The following is an 18445-nucleotide window of genomic DNA, read 5'->3' as shown; positions in this document are numbered from 1 at the left end:
ATGAAAAGAATAATGAAAACATTTAGCTTTTGTAACTTTTTGGATTTTATTTTAAATGTAATTAGACATTTACACACCATAAATCACATTTCTGCATTTCCTTTTTTGCCTCCAGGTAAAAGCACTCCAGTAGGTCAGCTGAGTTCCGCACATTTTCAGAAGCCCAACGACCCCTTCCAGCCATTTGGGACAGAACCTGGAGACCCCTTCCAGAGCAGAAAGGCTTTTACAGACCCCTTCAGTGGGAAAGATCCATTCGCCTCATCACAATCGGGAAAACACTCTAAGGGAACATCTGCCGGGTTTGCAAACTTTGGCTCTGTAAGTTGATTCTCCCATCCTCTCGTATAAAGAAGCCTCAGTTCCCCTTTCATATAATCTGTAGCCCAATATAATGCTGCTGATTTTTCTTCTAAATTTCGGGAAGATGTAACTGTACATAATTACTGTAAACTAATAGTCCTTATATGGCTTGCCCTGTGTATCGCTGTGACTTCCATAGATGCACTATGAGCTTCTTTCTGATGTCACACCGTTTTCATATGCAAATCCTTAATCAGTATTGATCTGTTGTGTGTTTATTTATTTTTTCCTAGCATATTTACTAATGGTCTGGAATCCTAAAATATCATATGTAGTACTCTGTGGATTAGCACATTTTATGTTTACATTATTGTGTTTTTAGTGTGTCATTCCTGGAGTTCTTGTTACTAAAGGGATGGGAATTGGAGTGCCCTACTGGTCAGTCCCAGCCAAACTCTAAGGTGCTTCAGGTCATGATTTAAAGATCACCCTGGTTCTGCACAGTATTAATCCCTGGTGCATAACAGGAATATCTTAAAAACATTGAGGTATTGAGGACTTTAGAGAAATTAAAGTATGGTCTGCATTAGCCTTTGTTGCAGTCTGATTCTTTAGTTCAAAGTTACTTCTATTGCTTTGTTACTACTTGTGTGAATGTGTGTATGTATAAATATATATATATATACACACACACATATATATAATATACTGTATACATATGTGTGTATATATGTATATATTTTAGATACAATCAAGAACACTTCATGTATGTTTCTGTTTTATTTCAATGTACTTTTTCTGTTCTTGTGCATCACTAGCACAACTGATATTCTGTTACTAGTCTGTAAAGTGAAGCCAGATCTTTCTGGTGAGGAACTCAGCAATAATGGAACCTTTAGATATGATCAGGTATATACTTTAAGAAATATAAAGCCATTACAAGCAAGGGTTTGTAAAAATGTAATTGGCTTAGGTTGGTTTTAGCATACTTTCCCAATATACTAATGCATTTAGTCTTATTCTGGGATCATACTGCTCTCTTGAACTCTGGCAGTGCAGGTTTCAGAAAGACTACTTTGCAATGTTCATCTTTTGCTGCTTCAAGTTTTTAATGTTTCTTGCATGTTTGCATTGCTCTGTTGTATTTATGTATACAGTAAGAATTTGTGTGTTTTTTCAATAAATGAATAACAGTCTTCAGCATTCCCCTCCCTTTGTGTATTCCTCTGTGGGTCCGTTCCTTTTATGTCTTTTACTATAACATGTAGCTTGTCAGTAAGAATATTTTATATATATATATATATATATATATATATATATATATATATATATATATATATATATATATATAATGTAATTAATTTGCCACCATGCAGTACTGGCAAAAGACGAAGCTGTCCTATAAAGTTATGCTGAAGATGAGCATTGTGAATATGAAATATGGTTCAGGATGAAATTAATTAAAAGCAGACTTTTTACAGCAGGATGAAGAACAAGTCAAGCCAAACTGGATTAGCAGATCTGGTTAGAAATCAAATCATTATCTTTAGACCTATATGTTACAGGCAGCAATTATGACACAATTAACACTTTGTTAAACAACATGTCCCTTGTATATATTTGGAGAGAAGGTATTGTAATTGATCTCAGATGAGCAGATGTGTTTGGATTATCCCTTTCTTTCCTACATAAGAGAAGGTTATGCTGCATGTGGAGGCTAAGCCACACAGAGTAGGCAATGAGCAGCCAGCCTGATAGTTACAGCACTGTACAGAACTGATGGGGCCTAACATACCACAGCACCTTAACCCTAAATGCGTAAGGTGTGTGGATCACTGCACAACTCAACAAGACAGAGATAGTAAGGTAAGCAATCCATTTGTTTTAGCTTACATAGAATTCAGAATTTTATTTCTTAGTAAATTTGAGAACTGTGTCAGTATGTGATTGGAAAAAAAAATGAAGATTCATCTTTTGTTTAGCTAGCATAGAATTTCAAAATAAATAAAATAAGGATGGAAAATGTTTTAATTTTAATATTACTATGTATAGCTGATACATAATAAAATATATATATATTACGTTATATGAGCCTCTTCAGAAAGGAAGTAGTTAAATGCTAAATCTCAGGCATTTGACAGTACTCCTTGTCCATTCCTCTGCTACCTTGCAGCTGTTTCCGCCGTGAGTACAGTTTCCTACCCTAAACACAATTTCCCTTTCCTCTGAATACAATTGAAGCTCTGCCTTCCTCTATACAGCCAAAATGAGCCTCGCAAAGAAGAGAAAGGCAGGTGACAAGATACTGTACATGTATCACCACAAAACCTCTGAGATTTGTATTTATTTCTGCACATCGGAACACTTCAGTGCTTATTTTGCCTTCAGGAACGATTGCGGTCTTATCTATGTATCTCACACAGCACACCATAGTGCATTATAACTAGCCCCCAAAGGTGGAACATAACCTTTTTCAATACTGTGGTATGGGAATTGGCAAACTAGCATGGCAAAGCACGGTGGAAAATGTGCTATATAATTAACATAATAATAATAATAATAATAAAAGGTGCTAATTATGGGGAAAAACAGTTAACCTATAAAACATGGTGCTCCAAATTCCTGGGAAAATGAAAACAGTGTTCTAGGTATTCTGGAGATAAATTGTTATACAATATGAACTGGGTTTTTTTTTTTGGCCTGTTGGCATGTTGACCCCCACCTCCATAAATGTAAATAAGAACATTTCACACATTATTTATTGGCAAATGTCCCTGGACATAATATCTTTGTATATAATATGACAAAACATCAGCAATTAAGGTTTATTCATTTTTATGGTTTTCCAAGATTGTTGGATTGTGAAAGTTCTTATACCTGTATGACATTAACGCCTCATTATTTGTTTTGCAAGGTACCAGAAAAGTTTGATTTAAAATCAGGGAAAGTGTAAACTTGAGGACTAATGCAGGCCTAAAATTCTCATTTAAGTTATGGCAAAACCACACACAGCCAATAGGTTATTACTCCCAGCATAAAGTGTTTTTTTTTTTTTTTATTCAGATTTTACTCTGAACAATTAAATTAAATGTTAACTGAGAAGATAAAAATCCTCTTTTTTATTTAAAATTTCAACAACCTAACGTCCTTTACTGAATAATTGCAATATTACATATAAAATAATCTACTGCACAATATAAAAAAAAAAAAACTACTGAAATTGGATAAATACTGGGTAAATAAATTCTAGAAAACGGAGTGTAAAATCAGAGAAATAGGTTTATTGAAATGCAATAGGAAATGAGCAAATCATATTAAAATAGTATAAAATCCAAGACATTATAAATAGTATCTGTAATATAAGTGTATTTCAGCATATTCTATAGTTTAGGGGCTCATAAGTTAAACGATTGCTAAACTGTTCCTGTATACCACATATGAGAAAACATCAGCATCAACTGGTGCTGAAAAATGTTTAATGTAATGTTCCACCAGCCCCAGTTCACAGCAATTTTATTAGTGGCAGTAAATATATTGACAATAGTACAGGTAGGGGACCTCCTAAACCCTTGTGATATTTTTGAAAGAGGCTGGGGGGGGGGGGGGGGGGGGGGGGTGGTATTCAATCTTGGTGTTATTTCTGTTTTTGGCAGAAACAGGTGCGGATTGTCAAATTCACGGCCGGTATTTGCTGAAATACCCACCTTCCGACACAGAACATTGAATCCTGGCTGTCGAGTTTCAGTCGAACTGTGTGAAAAAACAGCCCAGTTTACCGACTGTCGTGATGTTCTGACAGTCGGAATCCAGGATTTAATATCGCCCTTATTGTGTGGTTGCTAAACATACTGTTATCACACATATGCTGTCATAATGAGTGGAACAGGGCTCTAAAATCATAACCATGTTTGCCATCACTGATAAACCCAAACTGGGTGCCTTGGAGTACTTGCATGAGTGTCCTGATTTGGTGATACAGGACCAATTCAAATTATTTATGGTCAATGTATTAGTCAAAAACGCTGCTTGTGTCTTCCCATTACAAAATATGTGAACAAGCAGAAGTGAAGCCTGTACCACACTGCATAACTGAACCCAACGATGACCTATAAACCCATTTTACTTTAATGTTTTTCTGCAATTCACAGTAAGAAACTTTTGGCCTAGGGTTGCCATAAAAACAATTCTGAAACTGCAGGTTGCTATGGTTCAAAAGGTTTGGGAACTGCTGACTTTTAAAATATGTGCATCCATAATAAAACAATATGTTTTTTAATTCCTGTCTCCACACACCGAGATATCAGGTAATTGGGCATTTTGTGGTCCCACACAATCTGCATTAGATCTGTATCATACACATTTGCAAAAAGAGATCAAAAGATGAGCAATGGTGATCTATTTAGGTTGTTCATCTTCTAACTGCACTAACAGAGCCCATGGTGCCACAATAGATGTGCGTGCTCTACAATTCTTCAATTTGCCCATTCAAGCGTGTGGCACACTATCCAAGCGTCGGGGTCATAAATCACATACATGCTCCAAAAACTTGGGTGCTCGTTTAAGGGGTGTACAAGCTGAATACCTGATGTTTGTGATAACAGCAATCCCTGTGTATATTTATTTTCATTAATATACAAATACACTGGTTTGTATGTTTTCCCAACATTTATGTGAGTTTTCTCCAGGTGCTTCGATTTCCGCTCACACTCCAAAACATACTGGTAGGTAAATTGACTGCTGACAAAATGTTTGCGTAAGTTTAGACTGTAAGCTCTTTTGGGGCAGGAATTGACGTGAGTGACTAAATATTATGTGTACAATACTGCATTTGTACAGTACCGTGGTGCTATATAAGTACATTATAGTCATAATATGCTTGGTTTTACAAGATAATCATTTGCACTCTGCAGCTGTCCATCTGGAACTTAATATTTTTATTGAATTCACCTGAAATAAATAGCTATGTGTATTATAATGAAAATATGAGAGCCGCTTGACTGTTATTGTACTGAATGAAATAAAAATTTTCTCAGACAAGTATAATTAAAAAGCTGGGGGGGGGGGGGGCATTTGTAAAAGGGTCCTGGTTTCCCTGAGATGTGGGGTATGCTGACCTATCTTGGACTTTCTTTTAAAATTGGCAATCATTTACCACCCTGTTTTTTGCCTTGTAAATGATTGCCGCTCAAAAAAAAAAAATGTTAGAGATCATTTGGCATCCCGCATCTCCTTGAAAATATGCATCAGTGTCTATTGAAATAAGCATGTGGAAAGCATGGTTAGCTGTTATGAAGGGACTGCTTGGTTAAAGTCTTTATTTCTTGCATGTAGCGGAGCCCAAATTGCTTCAAAAAAAGCTCCCATTTTTTGGAATATGTATAAAGAGATAAATGATTAGGTGTTAGGGATCTCCAACAAGTCATTAAGAGTACAAATAATAGTTAAATATCATACCTGTCATTTTTCTTTATACCACTTTCATCATTGTGAAGGGTTACTGACTATTCCTTGATAGTACGGTTTCTTTATCCAAGAATGTAAGTGCTATTGGACATCATTTTTCAAAGTTACATTGTAGAATTTTTTTCATTAATGTATAGATAATGGTGGTGAAATTAGTTACTAAAGAGTAGTTTAATTGGGAAGATGTAAAAAGTATAGTGGTATATAAACATAAATAGATAAACAGGATGTAAAAGGAATCTTGCTGCCCCATCCTGCCGATCATAATGTTTTGTATATAATGCTCTCCAGTTCTAGAGGGCACAGTGACTGATCTGTTTATTTTCATATCCTACAGTTTGGGAATGAAGAGCAGCAGCTAGCATGGGCCAAACGGGAGAGCCAACGAGCAGAAAAGGAAAGATTAGACCGTTTAAAACGACAAGAACAAGAAGACTTGGAGCTAGCTATTGCCCTCAGCAAAGCTGAAATGCCCAGCTCTTGAGAAACTGCACTCATACATCCTGTGTCCATGTGACTGTATGCCAACTGTATGACAGCTTTACTCTGGCACAAAAACAATGAGGGAGGTGAACGCTGAATACCCCACCACCTTTGATGTCTTTTATTGCCTAACTACTAGCCATTAATCCGGGGAGTTGTGGCATCACCCATGTACCATCCAGTTATGACGTTTGATGGAGCTGTTCATCTGAAAAGATCTCCTCTGCACAGACACCCTTACATCATCTCATCTTTTCATTTATTTTTTATTTTTTTTGTGTATGGAATGTGGGGGAGGATGTTTTTTTAGACAGGGCATTTTTTATTTTATTTTGTTTGTTACACAGATTTTATGGGGATGGTGGGTGTTCCAAAATCTCCCATTGCCAACGGTTTCTCTACGTTCTTTCTGAAAAATGAATGTGAGATGCAGATGCCCATGAAAACATAGCATGTATGTGATATCAGAAAATTATATTTTTTTATTTTTCTTTTTTTTTTTTAAGAGATTTTCTTTAGTTAATAAGAATGCTGGCGCATATAGGTAGCTGCTAAACAGAAGGGGGGTGGGGGGAGATGGCTAGTTAAATTAAAGATATAGGCGTTTGGGTGTGTTGTGTGGCTGTGTATCTAAGCTGATCTTACACATTTACTCCCTCATTGTCCCTGCACATAATAACGTCTTCTACTTATTCCTATTGCACGATACCAAGAATATCATTGCATGGAAGCTGGAAATGTAGGGATTAAGTGTTGCTAATAGCTTGCAACACCCACATGGAACAACATGGTGTCATATTGACCCTTCATTAAAAGCATATTATTTATTATATATTTTTTCTTTGTTAGATCCCTGATGTTGGGTTCTTCTGTATCGGACCAAAATAATATGGTGTGGTATTATTCTGTCTGTTTGAAAGTTGAGATCACTTCTATGTTTTAATCCAATTTTGTATTTACAAAAATAGCACCACCTCATATAAAACTATCCTATATATTCAGGCTGTATAGGTTCTTTATGTGGAAAGGTCAGTAGCCTGCAAAATGTTATTAAATGCTCCTAAAAGAGAATCCAGTTACCACTCGCAGGTTTGGGTCATTAGTCAACTAAATTTTTTTAAATTAGTTTTTTAGATTTGTGGGATGTAAATTTTTATCTTGTAGGCTATGGACCCACGATTAGTGTACCGCTTCCCCTTGCATGGCTTGCCATGCTTTGGACAAGGGGCTTGGCACGCTTTCCATTCCCAATCAGAGTCCACGTGGCTGGTAAAATATGAAAAAGTTCAACACAAAAAATTGTAAACAAAACAAAACCAAGGTTGAAATAAGAGATTCAGAAAGTGAGAGATTTGGAAAGAAATCTCCAGGTTTTTTTAAAGCGGCAATCATTTACACTGCAAAACCAGTTTGATTTTGCAGTGTAAATGATTGCTGCTTTAATAAAAAATTGGAGATTTCTTATCAAATCTCTCACTTTCTGAATCTCTCATCAAATTTCACCCCATATGTCGATCATATGTTGGTCTTATGTTGACCATGTCGACTAATAGTGGTCAACCTTATTATTGTTGACCTTAAGTCATGGTTGTGGCCAGCTAGCAGTCATATTTTTTAAATAATCATTCTGACCATTTTTTTTTTTTTAAACCTATTTTTTGTCAGTTGTCATATAGAGCTGCTAACATACTCCTGGTCAATACGTATGTACGTATGTGATCATTTAAATATAACGTTTTTAAAGTTCGAAGGCATTTAGTATGTATACAGCATAAACTCTCATAACATTTATATAAGATAAATAATAAGAACTTGCTTTTATATTTAATTTGATAAAAAATTTGTCTATGTATTTGTGTTTATATTCTACCATTCCTGCATATTTTGTTGGATTCTGTTTTAGAACATTGATCTTTAACATTTATTTTTAGCAATGTTTGAATGCAGATATTGAGGACTTAACAGTATTCATCAAGATTTACCAAGTACCATAGCTTCATTGTGGTTTTATTGGTTTGGTCTAAGGAGTGGTCACGGTATGCAAAACAATGATCTTTTTTGGGAGGGGGTGGGTTTTGTTCTAATTCATTTGTTTTCTAATAATAATTTTCCCTTTTGGGTAGAAAAACCTCCTTAATATGATATGCATAACTCTTCCCTGTCTTGCATTTGAATCAAATGCAATAACACAGCATTTAATTGATGTAATATAGCTTTTTTTCCTACTAGTACATGTTGACACATGGGTGAATTTACCATGTTGTGCAGATTTTATTTATAAGTACCTTAAACACATGTGAAAATGAGAGCAACTCTGATGCACTTTATTGTGTGCTGGTGTAAAACATATCAATATCAGGATGATATTTTAAACATAATAGTGTCTTACCACTAACAGTCCAAATGGACTCCCAGGTGGATAATCTCTCCTTAGCTGTATGCATTGCTCCATATCTGTGCACAACTACTTGAATGTTGATGCATTAAAAAAGTAAATGTGAATTTTCATTATTTTTTATTTTTTACAAAAAGATATACATCTTTAACCTAAGTCCTGCCTGGATACATGTGAGGTGAATATTGAATGAGTCATTCAGTTGCTGATTTTGTTTATTGCAAAGGTCTATACCCCAAGTGCCCACTCCTCTTTCACAGCCAATAGTTTTCCTTTTAGCAAAGTCACAGAAATGATGTCTTTCACAGTGTTTTTAGTAATTGGCAGTTGTAACCAGGATGCAGGTTGTAACTCCTCCGAAATAGAAGTCAATAAGCGACGCATCACTGCACTTTTATGCATTTCGTTGGGGGTGTCCTTGCACGTATTTAGACCTTGTTCTTCAGCATCATATGCTAGGAATCTGTCAAATGCTCCCCCCTCATCTTCTACACAGGTACCCTACAATATCAATATACTAAAAAAGAAAAAACTGTTAGGGCAGAGGAAGGGATAATATATGAAATATTAATCAGTTGTGTGTCTATTGTTTAATATAAGAGAAATGTTATTGTTTTAATATAATAAATGAAAAAGCTACTTTTTTGGAAACTGTCCCTCTTTGTGCTCTATTTTCAACTCATTTGTAATCTCTTTTCTGAGCTGTGCAGGATAGTATGAAATTGTCTCCTCATACATGCGGGCCAACATTTCCTGCACATCACAAATCCAGATAATTTTAAAGGCAGCATAAGATCCAACATAAGCAGTGATATTCGTAACCCAAGTTCCAAACACTTAACAGTGAAACTGCAATGGGTGCATAATAGAAAAAACTATCTATTGCTCAAAAGTGAACACCCTAGAACTGGGGTAGCCAACTCCAGTCCTCGAGAGGTACCAACAGTTAATGTTTTCCAGATCTCCTCACAGAATCACAAGTGAAGTAATTAGCTCCACCTGTGGATCTTTGAAAATGTTTCAGCTAGTAATGAGTGCACCTTTGCAGCAGCTAGGTTGTCTGGAAAATGTGAACTGTCGGTAGCTCTCGAGGACCGTAGTTGGCTACCACTGCCCTAGAAGAACTGGATTGCAGCAACAGGTGTTAGCATAAAGAATCACTTCATAGTTCTGTGTTTGAGGAACCTAATCCGAATCATGCAGGTATGCGAAGAAACTCTGATGTACACACTAAAGCCCCATACACCCTAGTCTCAGAAAGGGCCCCATACACAATATCGCTCAGAAAGTGTATACGCCATCTTGTTAACATGCGCGCTGCTACAAGTTGGTAACAACCCTCACCTGAACATGTTCGAAACAGGGAGTCCACTGTCTACACCCCGCCACTGACAATATCAGCATCAACGGGGACTCGTTTTGAGCAGATATGGACGCACAATACAATCATTTTAAACATAAGACCGTGGATGGGAATGCCTGTTCTAGGGGCTGCAGCTGATTTACTCCAAAGAAGTCAGCCTGTTCACTAATTTGTGCATGTGAAGTACATGGCGGCGCTAAACTTATCCAGAGGTTTCCAAACATGGCCCCTTAATTGTCCATGTTTTAAGAATATCCATGGCTGTGCACATATGGTTAAATCAAATTGATTGCAGAACTAACTGTCACCTGTGCCCAAGCTTGGTTGTCCTTAAAACCTAATCCATTAAGATACCTTAAAGACAGTGTTTGGGAGAACATCACTGCAATGAAGTGTGGCCTCACTGTGATCTCATCTGAGGCTGCAGCCAATGACATCAGTAACTGAGGTTTAAGTTCCCGGGTCCACTAATTTTACGCTGGGGCCGCAGGACAGAATAATGGAGGCCTCATGGTACCGTAGCATCACTAGGCTTGGGGGGGGGGTGTGGCTATTAGCCATGACCTACTGGTTATGTAGAGGAGAGGGGGCATCCCCACTAAACAAGAAGCTCTATTGTAGTCACCCACAAATATAAAAGAAGGGAACACTGTGTCTTAAAGACTTTGAAAGACCCTAGGACAGGGATGGGAAAACTTTGGCCCTCCAGATGCTGTTGAGCTACACATCCCAGCATGCCCTGCTACAGTTTTGCTATTTGGCCATGCTAAAACTGTTGCAACAAATGCTGGGATGTGTAGTTCAGCTGGAAGGCTGAAGGTTCTCCATCCCTGCCCTAGGGGCAGAGTATAAGTACTACCTGCAGCAGTTACATGGTCTGTATTAAGTGATGATACAACCATCCTAAATATGTGCACTAACATTTGTCAGCATGGTTTAGTCTCTGGCTATGGAATTTTCAATAAAACCTATGGGCACTTGCTATAACGCTAATCACCAGTACCACTAAAAGATTTTTGCACATTTGAGCACTAGCAAACTTTAATTTTCACATTCAGCATGGAAAGTAACCTGCTAATGTAAACACATAAATGTTCAGCATACGCCCTATCTGCCCAATCTATGCCTGTTGTCTAATCTACCATGCCCCCAATTTATCATAGCAAATGATTGTCACCTTGTCACTATGTTGATCTCCGTATATTGGCTTTTTATACACTGGCTACTGTATGAAATAGAGTATAAATATTTATCAGTACAGATGGTCTATAGCAGGGGTCCTCAAACTATTTTGCTCTGAGACCCCATCAGACAATAAAATTATCACGTGTAGTCAGTAGACAGCACAAACATGTCAGCCTTGTGGAGGCACACCATTATGTAAGGAGTCTACAATAACAGACAATTCAACAGATTTAAAAAGCTCCTTGAATCACTGACAGAGTAGAACATTCATCAGCCTGATGGTCAGCAACATGGAATCACGACCCCATGCTGAGAAGGTCAGGACCCAAAGTTTGAGAACCGCTGGTCTATAGTATAGGCTGTTTCAAACATTTAAATAAAATAAGTGGTCAGGAAAAGGTTAAACATATCCTAATAAATACACAGACATTATAGAACCAGTACTGCACTTTCTAAGCTCACAATCTCCCACTTCATGGTAAGGCTCCTGTCTCTTCCTTCTGGCAGCTGCTATCTGGTCCATTGCAATGTTTAAGGGCTCAAATCCACACGTACAGTAAATGTGGTAGAAGAAGCTGGTACACTAGGCATGTGCAGCAGCTCTGCTCTGTCCCTTACACTGCACATGATGTGTTGGCAGCTCTATTGATCATATAGAGCGCCTTGAGTCCTGTTAACATGCGCTGTATAAATAAAACTTACTTACTAATTGGTACTTATGTAGTATCTGGGCGTCCGATTTAGAAATCGCATCGCATGCGACCAAATCGTATGCGATGCGATGGTCAAGATTTTTTCATAGGATTCAATGTTAAAATGGTCTGAGTCCATTTTAACATAGAATTCAATGGGAAAAAGGGGTCCTTTTCCTTTCCCCACTATCCAAGTGGGCATGGAGTTGGATATAAACCTGTGGCGAGCGTAGCGAGCCACCGAGCCCGAAGCGTGGTGAGCGGACACAGAATACTTTTTAAGAAATATGCGTCCCCTCGCGGGGCTCGCTTAGCTCGCCACGCTTCGGCCTCGGTGGCTCGCTGCGCTCGCCACGCTATATAAAATCAACTCTATGCCAACTTGGATAGTGGGGAAATGAACAGGACCTTCTTAACATTGAATCCTATGCAAAATCGAATTGCATCGCATCGCATCTGATTGTATGCCTTAAGGTAAGGCATACAATCACAAAATCGGACGCCCAGATACTACATAAGTACCTACTAATTATATACCAGCTTTTGTCATATTTTAAGACACCTGCCAAGAGGAGGAGGGTTTCCAGGCAACCAGAAACCCCCCCCCCCCTGTGTTTACCAATGCATAAAACTCCTAAGCAGGTGTTAAATCTTTAACAATGCTCGTTATTGGTATATTTTGCCATAACCACACAAGTTCTACACAGCATTTCAGCCTGTTGTGATCCATGTATCGCTATAGTGACAGGTAATAATAACTGGTAAATTCCTGTACTCAACCACTATTGCAGTGGTTTTCAAACTCGGTTCTTGAGACCTTAAACAGCTCTTGTTTTCTATGGTCACCCATCATGTGCACTGACATATATCGACAGGTAAAGCAAATTATGTCAATAGTCATTATGTAAGGAGACCTGCAAAACATGAACTATATGCTATCCTGGGAACTGAGTTTTCGATTTTATGATCTAGAGAACAGGTTTTCAAAGTCAGTGCATGTTTTGCAGGTCTCCTCACAGAATCACAAGTGAAATAATTAGCTTCACCTGTGGATCTTTTAATATGAGTCATTGAGTAATGAATGCACCTGCCAGGTGACCTGGAAAACATGAACTTGGTCCTCTGGACCCCACAAAGTTCACGTTCGACAGGTGTAATCATTACTGATACATTTTAAAAGATCCACAGGTGAAGCTGAGGACTGTCTTTGAGATTCTGTGTCCTAGAGCAGTGGTTCTCAAGTACCCCCAACAGTGCACATTTTCCAGGTCTCCACACAGAATCATATCTGAAATAATTAGCTCCACCTGTGGATCTTTTAAAATGTGTCAGTGAATAATGAGTGCACCTGGCAGGTGTCCTGGAAAACATGCCCTGTTGGGGGTACTTGAGGACCGATGTTGAGAACCCAGTGCCCTAGAGCACAGGTTCTCAGACTTGGTCCTCAGGATCATGTTTCCAGGTGCACAGGTGTAGTCATTACTGACATTTTAAAAGGCTGATTCAGGGGTTCCCAATTTATTTTCTAATCAAGGGGCCCTAGAGTATTTTCATGGCAATCCTAGGCCAAACATTTCTTATTGATTAATTTAGAAAAAATGTGTAGAGGGACAGGACCCACTTCTGTTTGTCCACATCATTTATGATTTGCAGCCTCCAGCAGTGGTTTCTTCTATTACACTGACTAAATAATTTGAATTGGTCCGGGACCAACAACCTAGGGCACCCCTACAAGTTCTCCATGGCCCCCCAGAGTACTACGGCACACAGTTTGAAAAACAATGGGCTAATTTTTCACTTATGATTCTGTGAGGAGACATAGAAAATATGCTGTGTGTGGGTTCATGGGGACTTAATTTAAGAACATATGCCCTATAGCATAAACTGCAATTTTCCATTTCAGAACTTGGCTGCAACAAGAATCGCTGCAGCTATGAAATCATAAATCATAAGTTCTCAAACTCTTTCCTCAGGGCTCCAAACAGTCAATGTTTTCCAGGTTACCCAGTAGGCACACAGGTGTATTCATTACTCACTGACACATTTTAAAAGGTCCACAGGTGGAGCTTATTATTTCACCTGTCAGTAGGTGTGGAAACTTTCAAAACATGAACTGTGTGAGGTCCTGAGGACTGAGTTTGGTGTGGGCTATGAACAATATTTGCGAGTCAACAGAATATTTTGGCTAGAGCAGTGATTCTCAAATAATGTGCATGCGACACACATAGAAGGGGTATTCAATACCCTGGTAGCGCGCTATCGATGACAAGAAGTGCCAATAGCTCGCCATCAGTGTATTCAACTCACTCTCCTTCACTCGCAATTTCCACCTCGCCTGTTCCCTGAGGCGAAGTGAAAACAGCGAGTGTGGCCATTAAAATGGCTCACCACAAAATACTGTGGACTTACTGCATTTGCGGTAAACCTTGCTGTTTAAGGGAGTCCTCTCACGGCGAGGATTTGCCCCTTACATGGAATATGGCGAGGGGGTTTGACAGCGTGGATGGTTTGTTTTTGGTGAGGAAAAGCCATCCTCGCTGTACAAACCCAGTCGCCGGCCGCATTAAATATATCCCTCTAACAGAGTATGTTTTACAGATCTCCTCACAGAATATCAAGTGAAATAATTAGAAACGTATGTGGTTCTTTTAACATGTGGCTAAATAATGCGTGCATCTGTGCACCTGTCAGGTGACCTGTTGGGGGAACTTGAGGACACTGTGGCCAAACTAGATAAGAGCCAAATATTCAGCTCATGAAACTTGCTACTCAATCGCTGTGATACTGCAGCGTGGGCAGCTGTTTTAATTTCTAATTAATCATAATGGATTTCTACAAATGCCGGTCCAAAACAAACCTTGCTTTGTATACAATTTACTGATTATTTTAGGCCATGCTAATGTTTTCAAGATCTTACTATTCTTTTCAAGAAACACTGTCGGCCCAGTTTTTTCTGTACCTGATGTGGAAATTCTTTTATAGAGGTATGTAGATATTAACTGCACCACAAGGGGGTGCTATTATCATGAATATGCAGATTTGAAATAGAAGAGAAATTCACATGCAGTGTTATCCCAGGAATCCTTATGTCCAAAAATATTTCCATTTGTGTACAGTTGCTTAGATTACTGATTTAAGAGAATTTCTAAATTAATATCAGCAGATTACTATAAACATTTTTTTTTTAATTGCTGAGGGAAAAAAATAATGGTACTTGTGTATTATATCGGCGCCCCCGATGTACATCGCGTGATGTTTTTATCGCATCGCATGCCATGCACCCGATGGCATGCGATGCGACGCGATTTTTGCCCCCTATGCGATGAAACATTGTATAAGCACCCTAAATGGTGCTTTTAAGCACCGAAATGGGTGCTTACAATGTTAAATGCACCCCCACGCCACCCCCCCCCCCCCCACTATAAACGTGAACCCGAAGCGTGGCTAGCGGCGGCGGTACGCGTCCTCCGTCCCCTCGCGGGCTTCACAGGTATCCGCGTGCGCTCGCCACGCTTCGGGCTCGGTGGCTCGCTGCGCTCGCCACACTTTCTATTCTCCACTCCACGCCGATGTGGATAGTGGGGGTATGAAAAGGTCGGAGGACGCGTACCGCTGCGCTCGCCACGCTTCGGGTTCACGTTTATAGTGGGGGGGGGGTGGCGTGGGGGTGCATTTCACATTGTAAGCACCCATTAGGGTGCTTATACAATTTTTAATCGCAACGCATTGTGTGGCATTGTATGCCATACAATTTTAAAATTGTATGACATTGTACAATATCGCGCGATATCACGTCGCATCGCATACCATCGCATGCCTTATGGTATGCGATGCGAGGGGCGCCGCTATAATACACACAAGTACCAAAATAATTTATATGTACAACTGAGATGGTTCACTGCTGTGCAAAGCGTTTAGGGAGGTGTGAAAAAAATAAGTGAATAAACAGAAGAGTAAACAAAAAAATATATTTTCTGTTCATTCACTTTACATTTTAGTTAATTGATAAAAAATAAACTATTAACACTTCTATATTTTAAAGCATTCTTACATTGTAGCATTTTTTGCACATCTGCCTAAAATCTTTGCACACTATATATAGTACTAGCTGGGGGGGGTTAAAGGGTACACATGCACCAGGACCACCTGAGTTCCAGGAAGGGCACTTACTCAGATTCCCCTCTAGTTCCCCCCTGGGCGCAGGAGGCTCAGCTGCTATGGGACCCACAGTTGAAAAGGGGCCACCTTCCCTATCAAAGTAACATGTTCTTTATATTTTTGTCATCTTAAGGTGGTACATAGGGGCCCTTATAAACTTTTGCTATGGGGCCTACAAATATCTAGATACACCACTGCCCCTGGGCCTGGTTCCCTGTCTAGCTTCCCATACCAAGGGACTTTACTGCACAGTCCTCAACACAGCGCCTTACCACCTGCCTTTACCTGGTCTGTCCCTACAGTGGCAATGCTCTATCCAGCAAGGAGAAGCAGGACTTCAGGAGAACACAGGCAGTGTGGACTGGAGCCTGCATAGCAGCTCCGGTGGTACCATGGAGGTGTTTATGTAGAGATGGCAGTGAGGAAGTGCTTTCACTCACTTAAGCTGTGTACACGGTGCAATATATTTCTCAGTGTCCCATTTTCATCAGCGACCAGAGATGGTCGCTGATTAAAAGGAGACTCTGCAGGGGGAAACAGCTGATTGCAGGAGAATGCTCCTGCGACTAGCAACCATTAGGAGCTGAACACGGGAGCGTGCACCCGGTGATTTATCGCCCACAGCACATACAATTCACTGGCAATATGGTCACTCAGGCAAGTATGATCTGCTCCATACTTTTTGCAGTTTTGCAAGGACAATCCTTCAGTAATTGCATACCTGTAGCACAAAGGATGGAGTAAAGAAGTTTCTTACCTGCATGTTGCTGAAGCCATATCCACTATAGGCCAGTCCCCAGCACCTCAAACTGCCCCTGTTTTCCAGTTCTTTAAAATGTGACAGTTGGTTATACAACTGCGTCCAGCTAAGTGCTTTGGCAAATGTGAACCGGGTGTCCGGAGGATTGGGTTTGAGAACCACTGTTATAGGTTGTTTACCTCTGGGTGTCGATAATCAAGAGAGTTAAACTGAAAACAGGACCACATCAATGTCCAGCCATGAACTTAGTTCACTGCAACCATACCACTGCCAAGCCAAGGTCACAGTTCACCACATCCACAACACTGCCCAGCCATGGTCTCATTTCACCACATCCACAACACTGCCCAGCCATGGTCCCATTTCACCACAAACACTAATGTCTAACCATGGTCCCAGTTCACCACAACAAGACCTTTGCCCACCTATTATCGCATTTCACCGTGGCTAGACCCCTTCCCATCCATGCCCCCAGTTAATGGCAACCACACCACTGCCCATCTATGCTCCAGTTAATGACAACCACACCACTGCCCATCTATGCCCCAGTTAACGACAACCACACCACTGCCCAGATGTGCACCAGTTAACCACATCAACTGCTAAGCCATAACTCCAGTTTACAGCAACCACACCACTTTTAAACCATTATGCTGTGTACACACAGGGGAGATATATTGCTCAGCCATATATAGCTGAGCAATATATGGCTGAGCAATATATTGCTCAGTTTCTACTTTACATCAGCGACCAGAGATGGTTGCTGATGTAAAAGAAACTGCTGGGGGGAGCCCGGCAGTGGTAATCAGCTGGTCGCAGGAGCATGTTCCTGCGACCAGCGATCACCACAGGGGCAAAAACGGGAGCGCGCACCCGGCGATATATCGCCGGTGCACACTCCCATTGCGGGAAATATGGTATCTCAGCGACCATATTTCCTGCGATTTTGCACAAAATCGCCCCTGTGTGTACGCACCTTCACCCAGCTTTCTCCTCAAAGAGAGGGGAGGATATCCTACAACTTCTAGGATTCTGATAAAGAATTGTGCAGCCCTGTGAAACAGGTTGATGTGTGAACTAAATCAACAACAATGTACATCTTAAATAAATGTTCACTGGCACCCGAGGATTAAGGAGGATGGTATAAACCAGGGAGGGGGAACCTTTGGCCCTCCAGCTGTTGCTGAACTGCACATCCCAGCATGCACTGCTACAGTTTTACTATTTGGCCATGCTAAAACTGTAACAAAGCATTCTGGGGTGTGCAGTTCAACAGCAGCTGGAGGGCCGAAGGTTCCCCATCCCTGATATAAATATTTGCTATCAAATAAAGTGTATATCTTAAGTTGCTAACGATATCATTCAGTGATGTCACTGCCCCTCACCCCTGCAGTCGTTGATGATGTAGTCAAAATTTGGGGGGTTGGAAATAATCCATGGGAGTGCACATGATTATTGATATAGTGTGTACACACTAAACAATATGCACGATAATATCATTAGCGATATTGTTTAAAAATATTGCATCGTGTGTACACACCTTTAAATTTTGTTTCTTCCTTTCACTGCTGGCCATGTGAGACACTATAAAAGTGAAATGAAAGGTGCTTTCTTCCATCTCAGTAACCAGGCAATGTTTCTGT

The 18445-nt window shown here is 39.8% G+C and overlaps 1 protein-coding gene across 7 annotated transcripts in view; it reads left to right on the top strand.

Annotated features, from left to right (window-relative positions):
* Positions 1 to 9295, top strand: part of EPS15L1 (epidermal growth factor receptor pathway substrate 15 like 1) — a 186002-nt gene extending 176707 nt beyond the window's left edge. For 4 of the 7 annotated variants that reach the window (XM_083180639.1, XM_083180625.1, XM_083180632.1 and 1 more), the window contains 2 exons: positions 116 to 321; positions 6104 to 9295. In XM_083180639.1, the coding sequence (XP_083036765.1) occupies positions 116 to 321; positions 6104 to 6250 (353 nt within the window). In that variant the 3' untranslated portion in view covers positions 6251 to 9295. Of the gene's footprint in view, positions 1 to 115; positions 322 to 6103 lie in introns of those variants that run through there. The other 3 variants (XR_014473280.1, XR_014473279.1, XM_083180650.1) reach the window with 2 other exon arrangements.
* Positions 9296 to 18445: the final 9150 nt, after the last annotated feature.

This window comes from Crinia signifera, chromosome 1, assembly GCF_055691185.1.
Source record: "Crinia signifera chromosome 1, ASM5569118v1, whole genome shotgun sequence".
NCBI classification, from domain to species: domain Eukaryota; kingdom Metazoa; phylum Chordata; class Amphibia; order Anura; family Myobatrachidae; genus Crinia; species Crinia signifera.
The sequence above is the reverse complement of the archived record's forward strand: the minus strand, read 5'-3'. Positions and strand labels throughout refer to the sequence as shown.